At 48.2% G+C, this 21,675-nt stretch overlaps 1 protein-coding gene across 8 annotated transcripts in view; it reads left to right on the top strand.

Annotated features, from left to right (window-relative positions):
• foxn3 (forkhead box N3) overlaps nt 1-21,675 on the top strand; it is a 56,423-nt gene that overhangs the window by 25,058 nt on the left and 9,690 nt on the right. For all 8 annotated transcript variants that reach the window (XM_018727615.2, XM_018727612.2, XM_018727613.2 and 5 more), the window contains exons 3-4: nt 5,601-5,737; nt 12,423-12,490. In XM_018727615.2, the coding sequence (XP_018583131.1) occupies nt 5,601-5,737; nt 12,423-12,490 (205 nt within the window). The remainder of the gene's footprint in view (nt 1-5,600; nt 5,738-12,422; nt 12,491-21,675) is intronic.

Below are 21,675 nucleotides of genomic sequence, written 5' to 3'. Positions count from 1 at the left end.
ACATCCTTGAGTTTTAGCTGATCCAAGCTTTTAATGAAGACGGTCAGAACTGATGGATGATGAACAGGTTAAACTCAGAAGTGTGTTGTGGAATATATAGAACATATGAAAGGGACAGTTTTGGTCGCATCATAGTGGAATGGAGAAGTGACTCCACGCCCCTGTGAAGAGATGTTATTTTTAACCCAGAGGACCCCACATTACCTGAACAACAAGTCTGTGGAGCAGAACAGTGTGAACCTCGCCACAGTGAGCCCACACCAGTGAGCGCATCCATTACATCGCAAACACAGGGTGGGGGCAGGGTCATTAGTGGGCAGCCCCGGTCAGGAATGACCCGCCTCTTGATGAATTACAGCAAACTCATATAGCTGCATCAACATTGCCTCCAGTTGTCCTTCCGCTGGAGTGGGAGTCGCATGTGACCTGCTGCACTGAAAGTGTTGTGATGGTGTAGAGGCTGCCCCCCCCCCCCCCCCCCCCCCTCAAGCCGTATGCTGCCTTTGCAGGGGACGCCATATTTCCTGTGAAAATCTCCACATGCTGTATCTGCCTCGGCACAAACAGCGTGTGTGCGCGCCAAGCGAGGTTCTGTGCGCCTGACCCGATCAGCATCTCTTATTACGGGGTGTGCGCAACCCCCCCCCCCCCCCACACACACACATCAACGCGCAGGCAGGCACGCACCTCTACACGCCCACCGTCACCTCGCTCGTGGCAGCGTCGGAAATATCCCTTGTCGGATATTTCCTGCCTCGCGTTCGTACCTGCTCTTGCGCTTGGTACGTGACCTTCTGGTGGCGAAAAGGAGCGCTCGAGTGCCTGATCAGATGTTGATGTGTTTACCGCGTGTCGGTGCTTTGCCTGCCGGGCTGTGCCGCGCCGTGGCGCGTTTGCGGTGCGTGTGGCGGGTGTGTGCAGTTAAGGATGCCAGAAGGCCACAGTTCCTTTCAGGCCTGCAGACAGGCTCTCTGATTTGAACAGTTGCACGCGGCGGAGGGGAGTCACAGCGGTTAGCGCGCTGGGATCCTCTTTGTTCCTCTTTCTGCTGAACAAATAGAGTAATTAAAGAATTCACATACTGCTCCTCAGCCCCTCTGACGGGGCCTCCAGAAAGGCATCGTTTGGGCGAATGTTGCTGCGAATTCCATATTTCACACTCCCTTCAGGGCGTCTGCGGGACGGGGGAGGGGCGCCCATAATGGCAGCCCTTTATTTTGCATGGGAGTTGATGGGATTAAGCGTATTGGCTGTGATGAAGTGGAGCGTCTTCAGAGACCCACGCTTCTCGGTGAGAATGAAAGATCCCGCTGCCAAGACTGTCAAACAGCTTGCTTGCGCTCCGCGGCTGCCTGTTGCCTAGGCGACCGGTGTAATCCGAGCGCTTCTCCCCTCCCTTGGCCTCCTTGTGCCTCTGATTGGAGACTCTATTGACTCCTGCCATAGAGCCGGCCTTCACAGTGACATGCCCGCTGTCAGGAGGGGCAAACCGGGCGCAGCGAAAGCGCTGCAGACCCGATTGATTCCCCCCCCGATTAGAGGACATTTGGAAATGTAGACCAGTGGGCTCAGGTCTCAGGAAAGGAAGAGTGAATAACAGGATGGCAGCACTATTAGTAATATCATCCGCTCTGGGGAGCGCACACACACAAAACAGCAATACACACTTGCTTAAACTCGAACTGCAGACGCATGCCCCCGTACACCTAAAGGCGCGCACACGCTTACAGACGCTCGCGCTAAAACCAAACTAGACAAATGGGTATAATAGAAACAACGGACACGTGAACGTGTGCACACGCACGCGTAGACTCGGATGGAAATAAGACGCGCGTTTGCACACACGTGTAGAACGCATCCCGTGAACCCGCTCGGAGACGGATGCGCACATACGCGTTCCTCGTCCGTTCCTTGAGTAATTCTTCAAGTTTTATTTGCGGGCAGAGAGACGTTTGTTGCGGTCTGGCATTATCGACGACGTCCGCGCGGCTTTAACCGATAAACATTTTCATTTTGAATCGTCGGTATTGAGTCACCTTGAATTAGAAGCGGTTGCGAAGACCCATCGTGTCAGAATACAGTCAAAGTAACGCCGTTACGGTCACAGAGCCTCTCATGCGGTCTCGTATTTGTGTGCGGGCACCTCTCGCTTTTGTTGGGAAACTGTAACCAGTCGGCGCGGCTGAGAATCGATCCTCGGTATGATTTTCAATGTGGGGTTGTGAAAAGGCCCTCCGGGGAGTTGACGGCTGCATTGGTGAGAAGAAGATATTGCGTAGGGCAGAACAGGGTACCGCAGAAGCCCCTAATAAGAAACGCAAAGCACTGGCAGACCAATCTATGGAGGGTAGAGCCGCTCTTAAGGAAAATGTCGTGTTACGAGAAACTCGAACAAATAAACCAACTTTTTCCTGGAAAGAACCAAATAAAGGAAGACTTCAGAACATATTTCCTTTCATTTTCTCCATGTGACGTGATGACTGTTACATGCAACTGCGCAGGAACATCTTCTGTATGATCCCCTTCCGTGTGATCTGGTTTCATGGCTCCTTGTGTATGGTTATCGGCGCGCGCCGCGTCATTCCTCGCGATCAAATCCGCGCCTGCGAGACAGGAGACCACGGGGCTGCTCTCTGCCTGCGCTTCTGAATGGAGTACAATCAGCCTTATCTCTCTGCCATGCAAATCATTAACCATCCATTTAGTGTCTGCGGAAGAGGGGGGGGATCTGGGGAGGGGACGCTGGCCAGAATTCTCAGCCGTCGCGATCGTCCCGCAGGTGACGGTCAGCTTTCTTCACCCTATTTTACCTCAATTACGCAATTCCTACGTCTCCCCGACTCGCACCGGCGTAGGAGGGATGAAAACACACGCGCCCCTTTGAGCAACCCATTACTTTTCACACAGCTTTGAGGTTTCCGCTTCCTTTTGCAGCCCGGGCTGCCGACTTTCCGGGTGGCGCGCACGCGTAACGCGCTTAGAGGAGGGTGTCGCTGACCTGGTGCTGCCTGCAGCTCAGCCATAGGTGTCACTTCATTCAATTAGCTGACACTTTTCTACAAAGCACTTGAGTTATTTACCCATTTGTATCGCTGGGTAACTTTTCCTGCGGCAGTGGAGGCGTAAGTATCTTGCTGAACGATATAACAGCAGGAAGTGGCATTCGAACCTGGAACCTCCGAGTTCAAAGGCAGCAGCTCTAACCCCTACGCTACATGCTGCCCCCCTGCTGTGAGCACCGAGGGGGGGGAGAACCCCAGCTATCTCACCCACCCAAGGGAGCATGGGCTAATTTGTGTTCCCTGGGCCTCTTCAAGACAGATGGCTAGTGTAGTACGGCAATCTAGCGATGCCCCACTGGGGATGCCCGCAACGCAGAATTCTGATTAGCTGAGTTTACCGTGCTCGGTCCCCGGGGGTGGGTACGTCGTGGGCATGCCGAAAGGCGGTCGGCGAATCCAAGGGGCCCTCTGAACGTGGCTTTCGGCAGGCACGCCCCACGTGTGTCTCGGGGGTCAGGAGGCGATTGGGGTTGATCGGTGTGGAAAGCTGCACCGCTGATCACCGTGCAAAGTCAGCCGAACGTCCTTCGCTTGCGTTCTGCAAGTCCTGACCGGTGTGTAGTGGCGTACTGGAGCGCTCCTTGAAAAACAGTGCCGTTTGGGGTAAGGAAGCAAAAATCCACACGCTCCAGAACTTTCCAGAAAAGTTCAATGGTCTTTAGGTGATCTTAATACATCAGGTCATTTGGGAAGCCATAGGAGCTGTTTGTTTCCACTGTGTTGTTCGTGGATCATCGCTTGAATCGGGCAACGTGTATGCGGCTGTTGTCGTCTTAGAATACGGACATGTCGTGAGGAAACGATGTTTGCGCTCTGGTGTTCACCTGGTCCCCTGAACTGGCTTCGGAGTTTGCGGCCGTAATATGACGGGGAAATAATCCATGGGCCGAAAGATTCCACGAGATCACAGCCAGTGCCTTCACAGATCCACCACCATGTTTATAGACGTTTTAACATGTTTTAACAGTTGGCAGTGGACGATGTAGGCATCCTTTGGCTTTTTCTTGGTACAAACTGGTCCAGATGTGGAAAAGGGGGGAAAAGCCAGCTCATCAGGCCATGTGACATTTTTCCACTGCTCAGGACTCCAGGTTCTGTGCTCATTACTCCAGACCGAATTTGTGCACACTGGCCTTTGAAGCAAGCTGTTTGTGTGGCAGCCCTGCCATGAATACCAGCTCTGCGGCGATCACAATGTACTTTTTTTTTTTTTTTTTTTTTTTTTTTTTTTCTGTTTTTCTGTTGAGACGGAATCACAGACGGTGATTGAATTATACGGCAATTTCCGAGTCTGTTGTTTTTTTGGTTCTAGAGATTATATGTTAAGTGCCCTTTTGTCCCTCTCTGTGAGCTTTGGCGCCCAACCGCTGTTAGTTCTCCGATGCGGTTTTTCCTTGCTTGGTATATTCTGATGTGATTTTCAATAACGTTTCCGTTGCCCTAATGAATATCTTTGTAGTTTTGATGCTCGATGCAAGTTTGAGCACTGGCTATTGAGCTCCGATGGATGGATGGATGGATGGATACTCCACTACCTACCATGTTGCTATGCAGCCTCACATGTTGCCTGTCAAGCTGTTTATAGCTGACCCACATATAGGTAACGGATAGTCAAGTTGAACTGACCCCTTTCTTACCTGGCTCCGTAACTGTGATTTAGTGAAAAGACACTTTCTTTTGTTTCTATTATTCTGTATGCCTCCTGTACTGTCTGGCTCTGGATTTGGGGGTCACGTGTCGAGCTGCTTTACCCCGGCTCTTCTCTCAGCAGAACCGTTGCACTGTAAGGGAGGAGACGGAGCTGTCTGTTCGGGTTTCATCACGGTGGAAAGTTAAAAGCTAATGGCAGAGCTGTGTCTTTTCATCACAGTGGAGCACAGGTCCCACGTAGCTGATAGAGCTCTTCCAGTCAATGACAGGTTGACCTGTGGTTCGGGGCTGTTCCGAACAGTTTTGAAGCCTCGGGTTCGGGGTTCCGAGAAAAAGCCTGGGAGGCTCGGCTGTTGAGCCGGAGGAGGACCGGGCTCCTGCTTCGTGCTCCGTGCTACCGGCGGCTCATGGAAAATTCATGTCTGCCTTTTATTCTACTAGCCAGAGGTCTGAATTAAGCGTGGCTTCGCTTTGCTTGCAGTCAGAGGTCTATGTGTTTTGCCAGCTAGTGGTTGATATTGACGTCAGCTGTGTTAACAGGTAAGACGAGTTTAACCGGTGTGGGAAAACAGCGTACGCATCACATCCATATAGCAGAATGCATTATTAACAATAGGCACAATTGCCCGCTGGTCATATTTAAGACTGAAAATGGTTCTTGTGCTAAGTCATCAGGTTATTCCTTCTCGCATGTGAGAGGAGGGGGCTTCCGACTGACCGCTCACTGTCACGCTGATGCTTGGTCTTCCACGCCGACTCGTGTACCCCCACACCCAGGACCGGTGTAATACTTGTTCACAAAGTTGACAGCGGAATTTTTGCACCTGAAATCTGTACCCGACATGACTTCTGACTCATTCTTGTTGCGTTCTCCCTCTCTCTCCACAGAATATTGGAAAAGGTTCATTGTGGTGCATAGACCCGGAATACAGGCAGAACCTGATACAAGCCTTGAAGAAAACCCCTTACCACCCATACTCCCCGGTGCTGGCCACACCTCCAACATCTCCTCAGGCATATCAAAGGTAAGCAGGAGGGCTTGCTCAGGATATCGATTTCCACCCCCCCGGCTGGTGCGCCGGGGGTCACGCTCCTAGGTGGGCTTGTCAGAGAGCGGTTCATCCTCGACTCCCGAGTCTCGCAGCCCCCGTGCGACAGAATCGATTGTACCGTACTGTACTGTACAACCAAGTCCAGCTCTGCGTCCTCAAACAGGCACGGAGCTAACAGGACGCCAATTTCCCTGCTGAGAATAAATGTGGAAATAGATTTTCCTAAGGGGAAGTGAAGAAACTGGAATGCACTGTTGTGGAGAGGAGGTGGCACGCAGGTGTGTGTGTGTGTGTGTGTGTGTGTGTGTGTGTGTGGGAACGTCAGATGGAGGTACAGCTTGTGGTTTGCCTTTCCATTTGCTCACTTTCGCGAGCTTGAGCCGTTTTCCCTGGATTCAGCAGTAAAAATGGCATAGCAAGCACACTGCTGGGTCGCAGCGCTGTCCCAGCGTCCTTACTGAGGTAAGGTCACCCAGTGAGAAAGTTTCACAGAAAACACATCTCAAAATGCACCTGTGCAAGAACTGAGACCGACAACGTTGTCTGCCCAAAATCGTGCGTTCGCACGCAAACGAATCGTTTCAATTTCCTTCGCAGCCCCGTCGAAAATGTGGTTGAGAAGAGCACTGTTGATTTTCTGTAAATGACATATCTCTCAGCCCACACCTTGTTTAGGTCTGAAGCTGTGGTATTTTGTGTCTGCGAACGATTGTGTCAGTTTCGTTCTGACAGCTCTTTAACTGTACCTACAGTGGCTCAAAAAGCCATTAGCCGGCTATCGATAGCGGGTGAAAAGGTGTTTGAAAGCTGATGATGGTTGCATCTCCCTGCCAGTGCAAATTGCACTCTCCTGGTATTTGTCTCCCAACAGCCTGGGAAAGGAAACATTTCTCAATCACGAGAAAGTTCTCTTAAGGGATCCTCGTGGAGCTAGTCAGGGTGCGAGGTCACCCTGAGTTTGCACGGGCCCTGACTCCGTCTAGCTGAGAGCTGGTCTTCCCACCACCGACGGGGGTTTGGAGGAAACACTGGAGCGACAGTAATGTGGGAGAGAAGGCGGGGGGTGCCGCTTGGCTCTCTCTGCCCCCAGCAGGCCAGATGGCATTGCCCTTGTGCCAGATTGTAATGAAGAGTTCATCTGCAGCAGCTTCATGGAGATACGCAGCTCTTACAGCCCCGTCAGGCTTTGCCGAAGCTCTTGCCCATTCCTCCCTCGTCACCTGCTCATAACGTGCAGCAGGATCATCGTACCTGAGATTCACTTTGTTTTCGCTCCCCGCTTGCGTGCGTGCTTGTGCTCGTGTTTGCTCTTGCGCATGCACACACTTTCAGGGTGGAGACCGTTGTGCCAATGTGTTTTTTTTTTTTTTCTTTCCATTTACTCTACGCACCGACGTTTTTTCGTACGTCGTGTTTGTAGCCGCTCTTTGCTTCGCTTTCGGACCCGACGGGGAAAACAATGACAGGAAGGGGAGCTAAGTTAAAACAGGAGAGGAGTGTGTGTGTGTGTGTGTGTGTGTGTGTGTGTGTGTGTGTGTGTGTGTGTGTGTGATACAGCCCTCCACATACCCACACCATTCTCTTAGGGGAGATCAGCAACAACAGCTGGGCTTAGGAGTTGACTGCTGCATGTTTGCCCTTGTGAGGTGATTAGCGTGATGGTAGCCATGGAAACAGGAACGCCTCCATGGTAACACATAGCTGAGACAGGTGCAGTTGCATCACAGGGCTATTTGTTGCCTGGCAAAAGGACAGGCCATTAGCACAGAGAAATACGCTATCGCCCTGGCAACACGTAGCTCTCCATGGCAACAGCAGATGGCTTGAAGCCTATTTTAGGGTTTTTGTACCTGCTTTTGTCCATCTTCATAAAAATCTGTGGATGCGTGAATTATTGGAGATGACAACTGGAGGTCCAGTAGCTTTAGGAGAATCCTTTTAAATGCGGCTCTTTGAAACGAAAGAACAAAACAGGCTTCGGAAAGCAGGACCCTCCTGCTCATTTCAGCCGTGGTCTGTTTCTCTGCTGGAGAGCAGTTAATTGAAAAAACAAATCACTTCTGCAAAAAGTTGATTGTGATGATTATTATTTCAATAATAATAACAGTTGGGATTGTTGGTTTCTGGCATCCGTTACCCTATCCCTCCAGTGCATTCCGTTCTCTTGGTCTAGGGCATCCCGATGGACGGGAGCGACGGGGTCCTTCTCATGCTGGAGCCCCAAGCGTCTGCCAGGGCGATATACGTAACCAACGTACTTTGGTCGTACCGCTAGCCTTCGAAAAAGACATCCTGAGCGGCCATGGCTGTGTTTGTTCAAGACGTGCTGAAGATGTCTGTTTGTTTGCTGAGAAATGTTGGCGTAAATAGGCAAGGATGTGTCCAAATTGACTTAGAAAAACGCTCTGGAAATGTTTAGATTCAGCGTTCCTGAAGAGGTCATTGGAGACTTAACCATTTTGGCTACATTGTATTTTTCTGTAAATGGAATTCTTTGTTCATAAATATGTTACTGGTTGAGTCAGGTTCTAAAAATTCTGCAACAATGATGTGCCTTTCAGACGAGAGATTTTCTCTTTTTTCCTATTGTACTGCAAGCGTCTGTGCTGAGTGTTTGGAGATGATTTATTGCCCCTTGAAGTATCTGTGTGTCTTGGATGCTGGTTCGTCCAACGGAAAATATTTCCTGTTGAATCCAAGCTCTGGATGTTTCCCAGCGTTTCTTGGCCGTAGCCCACTTGAGTATGTGTGTTTTTGTGTGTCTATCTGTGTGTATGTATGTATGTACGTGTGTGCGTGGTGAAGGGTCGGTCGGTGTCGATAAACTTGTATGTATTTTGTCTGGATTTCTTGGTCTTCTTGGCTGTGTTTCTTCGACAGATATTTTGTTCTTGTGCGTGTCTTTATGAGAGTTACTTGTTGGAGGAACTCGGTACTTGTGGCTGATCCTCCCTGGACTGGGAACCCTATTGACTGATTGAGTCACAAATTACACGGGTTAGGAGACGGGCAAGCCCCCCGTGTCCTCCGCGTACTGACCCGTCATGGCATTGCCCTCCTTCCACACGCGATCTCCGTTCCCCCAAGGTCCCCAGCGTTCCTCCTAGCCTTCCAGCCTTATTCTACACCAGCCCCTTGCAGAAGATCCGCTTGCGTTGCATCCCTCGGAAGCACGTTGACATGCCTTTCGCTCGCGCTGTGTACAAACATCAGAAGTGTACCTTTCCTGCAGCCAGCTGTCTGGTGGTTAGTTAAAGTTTAGTAACGAATCAAAGGTCAGATGTAAGTAGGTAATAAGCTCCCGTGTTGTGGAATTTCCTACGGCAGCTTGCGGGAGTCACAGGGCCTTAAACTCCTTCCACAAATTGTTTGGAGGTTTGGCCCCGAGGCCTGGAAAATGGGTGCATTGTGCAACCGCGATCAGGAACGGCGAACAGAGGACTCTGCCAGAACAAAGTAGAACGGTGGAAAGTGGCACCGGAGAGGCAGTCCTGGCTCCAATTAGTCTTTAGATTACTGAAAGAGGATTGCAATTTCAAGGGTAGAAAGGGAAAGGAGTGGGCAAGAGGATTTGAAATGAGATTATGGAATCAAAGAAGGGGCTAGCTTTTGTTGGGACATTAATTCTGCAGTTATACTCGAGTTGCTGAGACAATCTGGTTTGGAGGAGTGGCGAGTTGGCTGTGACGCATGCGCGGGGGGAGGAGAGAGGCCTGGACACGGGCAGTCCTGCCTACAAGCACGTGCGTTTCCCCTAAACGGGTGATGTGCTGCGGGAGGGTGAACGGGAATTCGCGCTCGTGGTCACTAGGCACAGCCTGACCTCTGCTCTGCAAGCATAGTCTATGCATCCGGTGCTCAGGCAGCTCTCCCTCGCTCCGGCCGCTTGCTGTATGCTCACGATTCATTTCGGGGGCAGATAAGTCCGTAATTGGGTTTCAGATTTCATCCGACGCAGTCGTGTTGTACTTTCCGTATGCCTTGCAGAATTTCAGTGTCAAATTGTAGGTCAATGAAATCAGCATTGGAGTATGACTCAGTTCTGACTTATACCATTTTACATTAAGAAGTGCAGCGTATGGAATAAACAGTTACGTTGGTGGTGGTAGAGGTGTATGTAAAAGAACCTGAGTACTGTATCGCAAGCATGCGGTGTCCATGGCAACACATACCACAGCTGTAACCTGAAGCTAAGCATATGTGCGTATGGAATATAAAGAGGCGTCTGGCCCAGCAGGCAACCTGGGAGCAGGCCGGTGGCGTCAGGGTAAACGGGGCGCCGCCGCAAGGTGTCCTGTGACGTCGGGGTAAACCGGGCACCCCTGGGAGGCGGGTCTGGCCTCGCATACCTCAGGCAGTAGCGCACTTTCTTTTTCAGCCCAGATCCTGGTCCCCCTCAGCTCTGCAGTGCTATTTACTGTGTTTGTTGCTAATTAAAAAGTAAATGCTTAACACTTTGTCATATTTGGAAGCAATAAAGTTGCAGTTTTTATGTGATACATTTTATTTTGCTGACAAAATATACCAAAGGGGATAAATACTGTAATCAGGTGCATTTGCTGCTCTGTGAAAATAGAGGGGAAAGTTAAATGTGTTTTTTTTGGTTACTAGGCAACTAATATGCTAATGAAGATGTTTCTCTCCTCCCAAACTCCGGGTGAGATGGACTGAAACGTGTTTGATCACTCGCGACAAAAATCAGGCCAAGATTTTGACTGAATCTGGTAATTAAAGTAACCGCTCAAAAAGAAAGGGAAATATTACCAGGCTTTCCTGTTTTTTGCTATTTTTTTTTTGTCGGTTGGAATCTGACCTTAGTCATTGCTGCTTGCTGCTCATCTTACTACAGCTGCACAGAATGCTTTTTACCTTGACTATTGTGTACGTAAAAGCATCGGTACCATATGCATGTCAGTGGTGTTTGTTAGGATGGAATCCATTCATGGCAATGAAAAGACTTCTTTTAATGTGCTGTGCTCACAGATATACTCATAGCCCTGTGCCATTGCCTCTGTTTGTTCTAATGCTCAATTAGTTAATATACCCTAAGAAGATTAGAAGGGAAACGTGGCAGAGCGAGCGTATTTTAAGTGTTATCTAATGGCACTGTCGGTGCTGGGGAGGAAAAACTAGCGGCCCAGAAGAGCACTAGGGTGTTGTTTGATTGGATTTGTACACTGCCCTGTCTACTGCGTACAGCCCGGAACATCTGGTCAGAAGGAGCCCCGTTCTGCCGCCTCCACTTCTCATTCTGCTGCTCCTGCCTCCCTAGTCCACTGTTTCTGCCTCCTATTTCAGTGACTCCACCTCCCTGTCCAAAATCCCCTTGACCTGTTTCACTGCTCCCCACCCCCCCAGTGTCGTAGTCCCTGCCTCACATTCCACTTGCCTCACCAAACCCTATTCCTGCCTCCCAGGCTTTGTCTGCTCAAGAGATGGCAGCATTGAAAGAAGACACCTGAATGCTGCTCTGGGGCTGCCTGAATCCATGGATGTGGCTCAAGAGTCTGAGACCTTGTTGATGAGTTCATAGGTTGAAAATATCGTGGGCCGAGTGACTGGGCAGTCCTCTAAGATTATGATTGTACCATACAGCTTAACAGCTCAGTGTCATGCCAATAGTTCTTGAAGGTACTGAAATGATTACCAGTTCCTGCTGATTTATCATCATGTCCCATCCTGGAACTGGGACCAAACAAGTTTTAGATAAATATAAATGCAGTGATAAATGTAGAAAAAAGATATGCTTTTTAAATAGCTTTCTTGAAATCTCAAGTAACTGATTGGAAATATAGGGTAGGGCAAGTGCCATTGAGTGAAAACCCATTCTTGGTGATCACTTACATGGTTCTCAAGATAGAGGACTGGGAATGGAAGTAGTTTTCTATGGCCTTCTCCCACATGTTAAATGCCTGTCCAATAACTGATTGGAAGTATACAAAATACTAAAATGTATAGCTATCTTTTGTTCCAGCAAGTTGGAGAAGGTAATGTATGCTTACATTTTAAGAGCAGTTTTATGTTGAACATGAGCAAATAAGAACTACATACAGACTGTATATCAAGTGTGTACTCAACATTTAAAAGTAACACAATTTTGTGGAAGTGTATAAGGATTACTTCTCACTGCTTTTTGTTGAGTTGCTTTAATCCAAAGTAAGTCTAAGGAACCAAGGCGGCTGCCTTCTTAGTCTCGAAAATCCATTTTTTCTCTGGAGTTTTCCTCCCTGTTTGTGTTGATACTGATTTTCCCTTGGTTATAATAACAAATTTCATTTTAATGACTCGCAGCAACATCTGAGGTCCGCTCTTTATTACGGGAAACTGTTATTGGCTGCTAGGCTTTGATTTAAAAACAAGGGTACGTAATCCGAATTTGTTGGCCTGCACACTGAGATCCCTGGGTAAAGCTAGTTATGCTTATAGGACTGCTGCAAAATCATTAATAATAGCTGCAATAACTTGCATTTATGGGTTCTTTTTTTAATGGTCTGCAATGTCAGTTTTGGTAAATTTCTGCATTTTTTCCGGCCCCTTCTCGTATTAGATCAGTTGGCTGTTACTGATCACTCTTGGGTACAGTATTTCAGATTGTATTTTACCCGAGTGAAAATGTCTGATGCTATTTCTGCCTGTTTTTCCATCTGTCTCTCCTCAGCATGTCCAGCCCTCCTCTTTGGCCAGGGAGTCCCTTCTTCAGAAAAAATGGGGAAGTCCTCCTGCCAGGTAGGGTCACTCATCATCTTAAAGGTGCAGTAAAGTTACTTGTACACTGCGATAGTGAGGTATAGGTGGACTTACCACCTGTGTTGGTGAGGTACAGGTGGGTTGACAGTCTTGCTCATGTGATGAAGAACATGACAGAGCCTTCATGTTGCGAGAAGAGTAGGGTGACACAGCGGACAGTTTTGCTCCAGACGGACTGACACACGCACGACGGAGATGTAATGCAGGCTATCGGACACGCTGGACACAGGTGTGGCGCCGGTAAAGGGAGACACACTCGTGCTGGAGATTTGCTACAGGTCAGGATTGATAGACTGATATGGTTCATAGGAGACGTGTGGCTCTTACGTGGCCGGTCTCCTCCTTGAACACCGCTGTCTGACATGAAGCTGTGGAGCGGTCCTGCTTCCCTCTGGCTGCACAGTCGATAACAGACGAGATCTTGGGCTATTTGCGTACGCTCTTTAGAAGAGCTTTTTTCCTCCCAACAAAAGCGATGAATTCAAGCACCTGGCGAGATCATAAAGGAATTAGTGGAGTGGGTGTATTTTAGATTTGTTCTGGTTTAAAAGACGTGCTCCAAATCTGAAGCGTTTTTTTTTTTTTTTTTTTTTTTTTTCTCTCCCCTTGCTTTTCAACATGGTTTTTGGATTCTGGCAACACCCCCCAGTTTATGTTCCTCTTCTCCCAAGCTGTAATCCTTAGGAATGCCTTTTCTCTTCACTCAATTCAGACGTATCAGTAGGCTCTCAGACAGAGGCTTATATACAGTAGAAATCACAATTGTTCAATTGTCACTTGACCAGTTCATCAGTATTCCAGGCTTCAGCGCCGGCTGGGTAATTCAGCAAGAAGAACTTAATATGGCTATTGTGGAAGCGAGGGTAAAAAAAAAAAAAAAAAAAAAAAAAAAAAAAAACAGGAACATTCTGGGTACTCGCTCTCTCCAGGACAAAGCGTCTTGTTTTAAACAGTGGAATAAGAGCCGATGAAGAAAGTACATTGGGACTTGCACAAACAAAAGACAGCCATGTAGGTTTGAGCTGTACGTGCGTTCAAGGAATGATGAAAACAAAGTGAAGAAATGTGGAAAGTTGAAAACAGTTCCGTATTCTAGCAATGTCAAAACTGTCAAGGTATAATGGCTGTAAACACACTTCTTACCGGTATTTTGGAGTTGGTGGAATTTTTTTCTCAACTACGGAGACAGAGGTTAGTAATGCTCAGTGATTTGTGACAATGTTTTGCTAGTGCAAAAAAAAAAAAAAAAAAAACACAACTGAAATCTCATGTTTTCTTTCCCTTGCAATACACTAACATAGATTGAATATTAATTTATTATGGATATCTACTTGTTCAGCAAGGGTTACAGATGTCTAGAGGCTATCCTGGAAGCATAGTACAGCAGCGTACACCTTGTACAGGGTATCAGCCCATCACAGATCAGTCTCACACACACATTCACTCACACCTACATGCACTAGACAGTTTGGCCACCAGTTCTTTGGACTGTGGGGGGGAAACGTGAATATACAAATTTCACACAGATGGTGGGCCGCATTCGAACCCGTACCCAAATGCGCAGTCTAGGTGCCATGAGGCTACCTCCTGCACCACAGTGTTTTCCACAGAATAGTTACTAAATTATAAACTTTAGAAATAGTGTTTTGAATAGGCAGTAAAAGGATTTCCTAATGATAAATTTAGCTGAATCGTTGATGCCTGTATTTAAATGAGCAGTTCTGTGTGACATCCCAGATGCGACACAGATGTGATTATTAAATGTAGTTAAACCTAGTTCCACCTTTTTTTCCCTCATCTACTAGTGTTATGATTGCTGTAATCTCTGATGCCTTATCTCGCAGGGTGAGTTTGATCTCTATCTTCAGTATTCTTTGGTTGATAAGCCCTGGATCAATATTCCATTCTCTACTCCTCAGATAGCAGTTCATAGCAGATCCTTCATCCCTTGCCACAGCTGGGGGTCAAGTCAGATTTTCTGAGACAGTGTCACCACTGCTCTGACCTACCTTCCTTCACAAAAAATTTGGTTTTTCGAATGCCGTCCTTAAGAAAATGTTTAGTTAGACAGGTGTGTTGAGGAAGGTTTTTTTCGGTAGTGTTTTGAGTTTGGGTTTATCGGTAGTTAAGGGCGTGTTTATCACCAAACATACCCTTTCAGCCTTGAGATGCATTCACAATGCTGAGCACAAGAGCTACATGAGACACACAGGCTTTAGACTTTTCAGCCATCTCCCAGAGACCACATGAGGTCTCAAGGGTGTTTGCAAGACAAACGTGTGTTATGGCCCCTGAGCCTCAGTTGCTCCTCCATGTGCCTCTGTTCTGTGTCCTCCCTGCATGCTCATTCTCACACCGATGTTCACGTTCTCTCAGAATGGCTTCTGAGGACCGTCTGTGCAATAAAGTTGTAAGTGGGAGTAAATAGAGGCATAAAAGGAATGAAGTGTGTCTTCTTTTGTTCCTTGTCTAATGGCTTGGACTCTGCGGGGGTGAGCAGAAGGCAGGCGAAACAGTCCCCTCTGGGAGCCCCAGGCTTGAACCCAAGCCAGACTGAATCTCCTCTTGGCGTCACCATGCCAATTTTGGCGATGTGATCCCATGTGGTTTCACACATTCTGCAAAGACTCAACGATACGATCTGAAATCATGTGAACGGAGTTCTGTGTTCTGATACCTTTTAAAACAAGCTTTAAGTATTTAAAACACACACACACACATTTTCAGAACCGCTTGTCCCATACGGGGTCGCGGGGAACGGGAGCCAACCCGGTAACAGGGCGTAAGGCCGAGGGGGAGGGGACACACCCAGGACAGGGTATTTAAAACATTCTAGAACAATTAAAATTACTAACTGAAAATGTAACCCAGCTTTCTGATGGTGACAGTCTGACGTGAAGTTTAAACTGACCTTCTCTTGAGCCATGGACACAGATAGCAGTGAGATACCGCGATATCTGTCCCGCATTGTGGTTTCGTTATCTATACAAGTCCGTTTCTCCTGTCATTATTGGAATTTCTTAGTTTTTTTTTTCTTTTAAAGGCCAGTACAAGAAAAAACTATCCAAAATATTTGGCTTGCTTGCTTTCCGATGGCATGGCGAGTTATCTCTGTGGTCGAGATAGCTGAGCGGTAGCTTTGAGCCCCGTTTGTGATTGTTGATTCTGACTACTGAGCACTGGTTGTGATTGAAAGTTGATGATTGTAATTTGTCTGCGTTGGCTGTAGCTATTGGTTGTGATTAGTAATCACTGGCTATGATGGTTGGTTGTGAGTGGTGAGCTCTGGTTGTGATTGTTGGCTATGACGGGAGTGTTAGCTGTGATTTTTGGTTATGACTGGTGAGCACTAGTTGGGCAGCGCTGGTTGTGATTGATGAGGGCTGACTGTGATTGTTGGCTGTGATTGATGATCGTTTGTTTTGACTGTTGGATGTAATTGACTAGTGGGAACTAGTTGTGTTTGGTGGGCTACATCTTTTATGAGACTCTTACTGTAGGCACTAACTGCCCTGGGATTCTTCAGAGCCAGGAAAGATTCCCTCAGAAGTCTAATTTCATTTGTTGTTCTCATACATTAATAAAAGAAATGTTTCTTTAATTCGCAAGCTGACTTAAAAGGAGAGTCAAGCCCTGCATGTATGCAGGTTTGCAGCCCATTAAGCAGAGAGTGAATCTTGGGAAATTTCTTGCCTTGCTTGAGTAAGAGGCTCAGTGCTTTTTGTGCCTGGTTTGAGGAAGGCGTTGGTAGGTGCAAACTCTCCAATGTCCCTTTTTCACACATCGCTGTCCAGCTTGCCAGACCGACACATCCTGCTCTTGAGGGCCAGTGAGCCAGGGAAAGCTGCCCACTTTGGTTGTTGCCATGAAAGGGATTGAATGTATTGGCTGAGGCCTCAGTCAATGGTAGGTGGTGGATGTACTGGACCATGAATACACATCAGTGACAGCTTCCTCAGGCGAGGCTCCCTTGTCTACTGTCCCTCTTACCTTGTCCTGCCGTAAACCACCTGCCCAACATCTCCATCAACAGAGTGGATGTAAATCCCCAGGAACCAAAAAACGTTTGTCCCAAAGAGGGATTTCCACAGAGTTGTCCCAGCGAGCAGCAGCTTGTGTTGATCCAGCCCAGGGCTAGAGGCAGCGGTAGCCACTTAATTGGTGGTTTGGGCTGTGATTTGTCTGTTGCTCTCTGGCTATCCATGTCTTTTGTCTGCTCAACAAACCAGGTCCCACCCCTCTCTTTGCCCGTTTCAGATAAACATGTACAGGGATGGCTCTGCCTTCACATGGGCTTTGTTGTTGTTGCAGTCGTGCAGTCTCACTGGAGTAAGAGCAATTCTGTGGATGTACTGGCTTACAGTGTCTCTCTGGGCCACTTGAGATCCCTTGGAGGGCTCCTGAGATGACAGAGAGTTCCTGTGGAGAGACAGGATGAGTACCAGACAAATGAGCTGTTGATTATATACAGAGAGGCCTTGGTTGTCACACGTTCTCTATCCAGAGCTGTTCTCCGCTCCCGTAAAAGCATGCAGTCAACACACGTCTCATGCTGAAACGTGAAACGTCAGTCTGATAGGCTGCCCAGACTAAGTACTGGAACAAAGCTACGAACGTATTAAAGCGGTGGAAATGGAAATTATTTATGAGCAAGTGTATCATTGGATGGATCTGGTTGCTGAGAAACGGATGTTATGGGCAAAATCAGTGTTTCATCTCTGTCATGACTGGATTCTCTTGGACTGTAAAACAGCTTGATATACGTACAGCTGTACACATCTATGTGCTAATGCAATTAGCTGATTATACAGATTTTTCTGGACGTGGTTGTAGCTAGGATCGGGTGCGGGGCGGGGTGGTTTGCAGGAGCGTTAGTTAACTGACTTGACTGATCTTGATGAGGCGAATCGGCAGTGGGCGTGTGCTCACAGCCTCCCTGATAGACACATCTTCCTGTTGTAGCGGAGGCTTTGGGTGAGCAGAACACAGTGCTTCTCTGGAGAGACAAGGTCAAGGTGTCGTTTTTCACTCTACTCCATTTAACAGCACGTTTTTGTTCTTTTCCTACCTTTTGACTCGCAGAACAAAAACCCATTCCTCACAGTTAGATCTCAAGCCTGAATGCATATTCTTCTTGTGAGGTCAGGATGTCCCCGAGGCTGTGTAGATCCTCTTCTCCACCTTGTAAGAACGCATGTTTGTGTTATTGATTGTTGGTGCGCACATAATATCATGACAGGGGGTTGATTGAATGGGTCAGTAGGCTGGGGACCTCTTAGAGGTGGATATATAGGAGGCCTCATCCCTGGAGAAGAACAGCACGAAGGGGCAGCTTAAGTACCTGCCATCCTGGCTACGGGCTCTACGAAAGTGGCTCTCGCAAACATCCTTCTTGTTCATCTTCTCAGTCATTCGGGGCAGGTTTCAGCAGCCATTCACACTCGTGTGGAGCATGTGTTTTTACTGTACCCTCTGTGTGTCCTGCCTGGTGGGGGGTCTGCAGTCTAACAGTGCGTATGAGTAAAGGGTGTTGGGAAGAAAACTGTTTTCTTGCTCAGCAGCAAACCATCAGAAGTGTCAGACAGGGAGCTCTCAGGCGGAGGAGTGAAGCCTGATGAGTGTGTACGTGTGGGACTGGTGACAGGCGCGCAATGGAGGGAACATCCGAACTGATATGTGTCTGTTTGCTTTCTTATATCCAGAGGGAGCGTTTCTTTAAATGTCCTCACAAGGATAGTAAACTCTGGAAAATGGATGGATTGGATGTTTCCACAAAACAAGAATGCCTTTTTCCTTTTGTTTGTTTAAACAAAAAAAAAAAAAAAAAAAAAAAAACTACAAGCTCAGTCATTTTGTTTTACACCTTCGTGTTTTTGAGATTCACACAGGTGGCGCTAAGGATCACCTAACACGTTAAGGTGGAGGGTAAATATAAAACACCAAATTCCGACAAAGACAGGAAAACAATTGTATGTGTGTCTGTCTATCTGTGTGTGTGTGTGTGTGTGTGTGTGTGTGGAGACTCATGACACACTGAATGTGGATGTTTGTATGTGGAAAGGCATTATAGGTCGGAAAGACCTCATTATTTCTACCGCAGCTGTTTGACAGGGTTATATTTAGTCTAATTTCAGCCTCTTTTTATGATTTATGTTTATTCATTACCACAGATATTTCTGGTGATAGGAGAGGCTTCGTAATGTAATTGGGTAATTAATATTGGTAAAACACAAGGCCAGCGGTGTCTTGGACTTTATTGATTCTGATGCACGTATGGGCTGGGGACTGGGCTCTCTCTCCTGGGAGATTTCCGCTCGGCGTACTGATCACTTTCCAAAGCCTTTCTCAGATTATGTGGCTTTTAAGGATGCTTTCCCTGCTGCTGTCTGAAATTCGCCACCAGTGCCCTAATCCGACAATTAGGAATGCGAGAGATTAGCGGCTCCGAAACAGACGGGCGGAACAGAAAAAGAAGCACTGCTTAGCCCCATCGGCCCCAGGTCCTCTTGTCCTCGGTAGTCGGTATCCACAGACGACATTGTCCCCAGGCCCCTACATCCTAGGCTCTCATTATCTCCAGGGCCCCACCGTCCCCCATTCCCATCATCCACAGGTCCTGCTGTTGTCAGGCCCCACCATCATCAAGCCACATCGTCTCCAGGTTTAATTGCTCCCAGGTCCTAAGCCTAATTGTCCCAAAGCCTGATTGTCCACAGCATTCTTACCCCAAGCCTCATTGTCCCTGTCATCCTCAGACTCTGTCATCTGTAGGTCCCCTCTGTGGGCTTAGATCCAGTCCTCCCATTGCTCCTGAGGACACACAACTGCTCAGCACTCCGCTGCTGTATGGTTGTGCCTTTCTGAATTGCTCTGAATGATGGTCTCTGCCTGCTTTCCTGTGATGGGCTGCTCTGCCCTTTACATGGGTGAAATCTACAAAGTTTATTGATTGTGCTGTCCCTCTGAGTCCATAAACGAGTGCTGCCTGAGAGTTTTTAAGAGGTCATTATCAGATTACCCCGACGGAGTACTCCTTGTCATGTACTGAGACTGCGCTGTCTGATGCGCTGCGCTTGTAATCACGTAAACGTGCGGCAAACAAATTTGCTGGGAGTGACAGGCAGCACACAGAAGAGAAGGGGACAGCTCCAGCTCTCAGCGGGCCTTCAAAACGGGTCACCTTTCAGGAGCTGGGAGGCAGCTGGTTGTCGAGCTGTGGCCAGCAACGCTGCACGACCTGCCGTCGAGCTGTTGTTGATCGATGAGTTGCTGGAAGTTTGAGGACCAGCTTCCTCCTTCTGAGTGATCACGGCTTGCAGTGGGAGGAGCTGGCGGTGTGGCCTGTGACATACTGGGGTGCCACGTTCGGCTACGGGAGCCTCTCTTCAGAAGCTGTAGAGCTATAGATGGCCATGTTTGTTCCATCCTTGGAGCTCCAGGGTGAGTCAGCTGTGTGACTAACATCCTGTCTTCACCCAGGCCCCTTGATCGCCTCTGCTGGAGGACCCCTGCCTACATAACAGACACTCCCCTTCCCTGTTTCCATGGAGACAGCTATTACACAGCATATGCGACCAATTAAACTCTTGAGTATGGGAGGGGGAACCTGCAGTTGCATGACCTTCTTCTGACTGACCTCCATGTTGGGAGCCTTTGGGGGGCTGCAGGCCTCTTGTTTGGAGTTTTGCACATCATGATTTATTAGCTGGTGTCTGCCTGGAATCTGGTTATGGAAGACCCCGGCATCCCTGCACTCTGCAGCAGTCCCCCAGTTTCAATGGAATGTGTAGCAGAGGAATGGGAGTGGGGGTCAGTTGGAATACATGTGGGGAAAAATCCCTCTTGTCCAATGGGTGCTGTTCTGGGGTGCCTGAAGAATGCGGTAATTGTGGGATGACCAGAGGCAGTAGCTACCCAGAAGGCTGTGGAAGGACAGCAGACATTGCAGCTCTTCCCACTAAGAACACGGAAGCAGCCTGCAGGGAACAGCTGCTGTCTCCATTGATGTCGTTCTTTTGCTTTGGAGACTCGATATGGAGGTGTCTCGTAGAGCACTTTGAAAGTGCCAAGTGGTATGGCACATGCTAGTGGTTTTCCAGAATGTTGGCTGTACCGGAGGCCTCCATTGTTGGGCTGTCATCCTCGTTAGCATTTGGCCGTCGGTAGAAAGGCATTGTTCTCAGAATGTGGCTGAATAGCACAAATCCAAATGGTAAGTATGGAACGGCTCTGTTGAGTGAATTGAAATGAGCGTTGGACTTATCGGTTGGAATTCATTTAACATTAACACACTTATTTTTTTTTTTATTATTATTATTATTAGAAATGCTTTTTTGTTGTCACAACAACCAGTGCTGGCATCCCAAATGGTTCCCCCCCCCCCCCCCCCCCTTTTTCCAGGGTCTTTTTTTTTTTTTTTTTTTTTTTTAAAAACCACATGCTCTTGCATGCTGTGTACTCCATGAGGTGACCCTACTGGTTCGGAAGGCCCGTCTCAAGGCCGAAGTCAGTTAGGTATGTATGAAAACGGGAATCGATGAGGTGTGTTTAAGGGCAACACACCGCAAGTCGTGTTTGAGGGCTGGCCCAGTGGGGAGTGTCATAAGGCAGGCCTAAATGAGGTGTGTTTGGGGGTGGGGCTCCACAAGACGTCTGGGGCTAGGTTGGCCATGGGCCGCTATATTCTTGGCTTGCCTGGGAGCCTGGGAAGCCTCAGAGATGCTGCCTGATTGGCTACTCTGGATCGAGAGCTTTTCCCCTCTCCCCAGTTGTGTCTATAAATAGCTGTTGAGGTGCAGGCTGAGCATTGTAGTGAGCTCAGTGTAATCCTACACCACCTCGCTTCTCCAAAGGAGAGAGAGAGGAAGAAAGGAACTCTGGGCTGTGCAAGCCATACAGAAATGACAGTCCTTATAGGCGTTGTGTGTCTGGTTTCTATTACTGGCTCTGCGTGCTCCAGTCAGACTGGCTGCTCGGCGTGGAGAGGCGCTGTTAAGCTCAGAATGGTATTTCCTGTTATACCCAAGTACTGGATGATGCACCATGCCAAAGTATGTGAAATGGGAAGGGTTGCCATGGCTACCGCAAGCCTAGCCGAGACCAAGGAAGGAAATGGCAGCCTAAAGATGTCTTCAGGGGGAGAAAGGAGGAGCAGGGGTGGAGTT

The sequence above is a fragment of the Scleropages formosus genome, chromosome 15 (genome assembly GCF_900964775.1).
Source record: "Scleropages formosus chromosome 15, fSclFor1.1, whole genome shotgun sequence".
Classification (NCBI taxonomy): domain Eukaryota; kingdom Metazoa; phylum Chordata; class Actinopteri; order Osteoglossiformes; family Osteoglossidae; genus Scleropages; species Scleropages formosus.
Note: the sequence above shows the minus strand (reverse complement) of the source record. Positions and strands in the feature narration are given on the sequence as shown.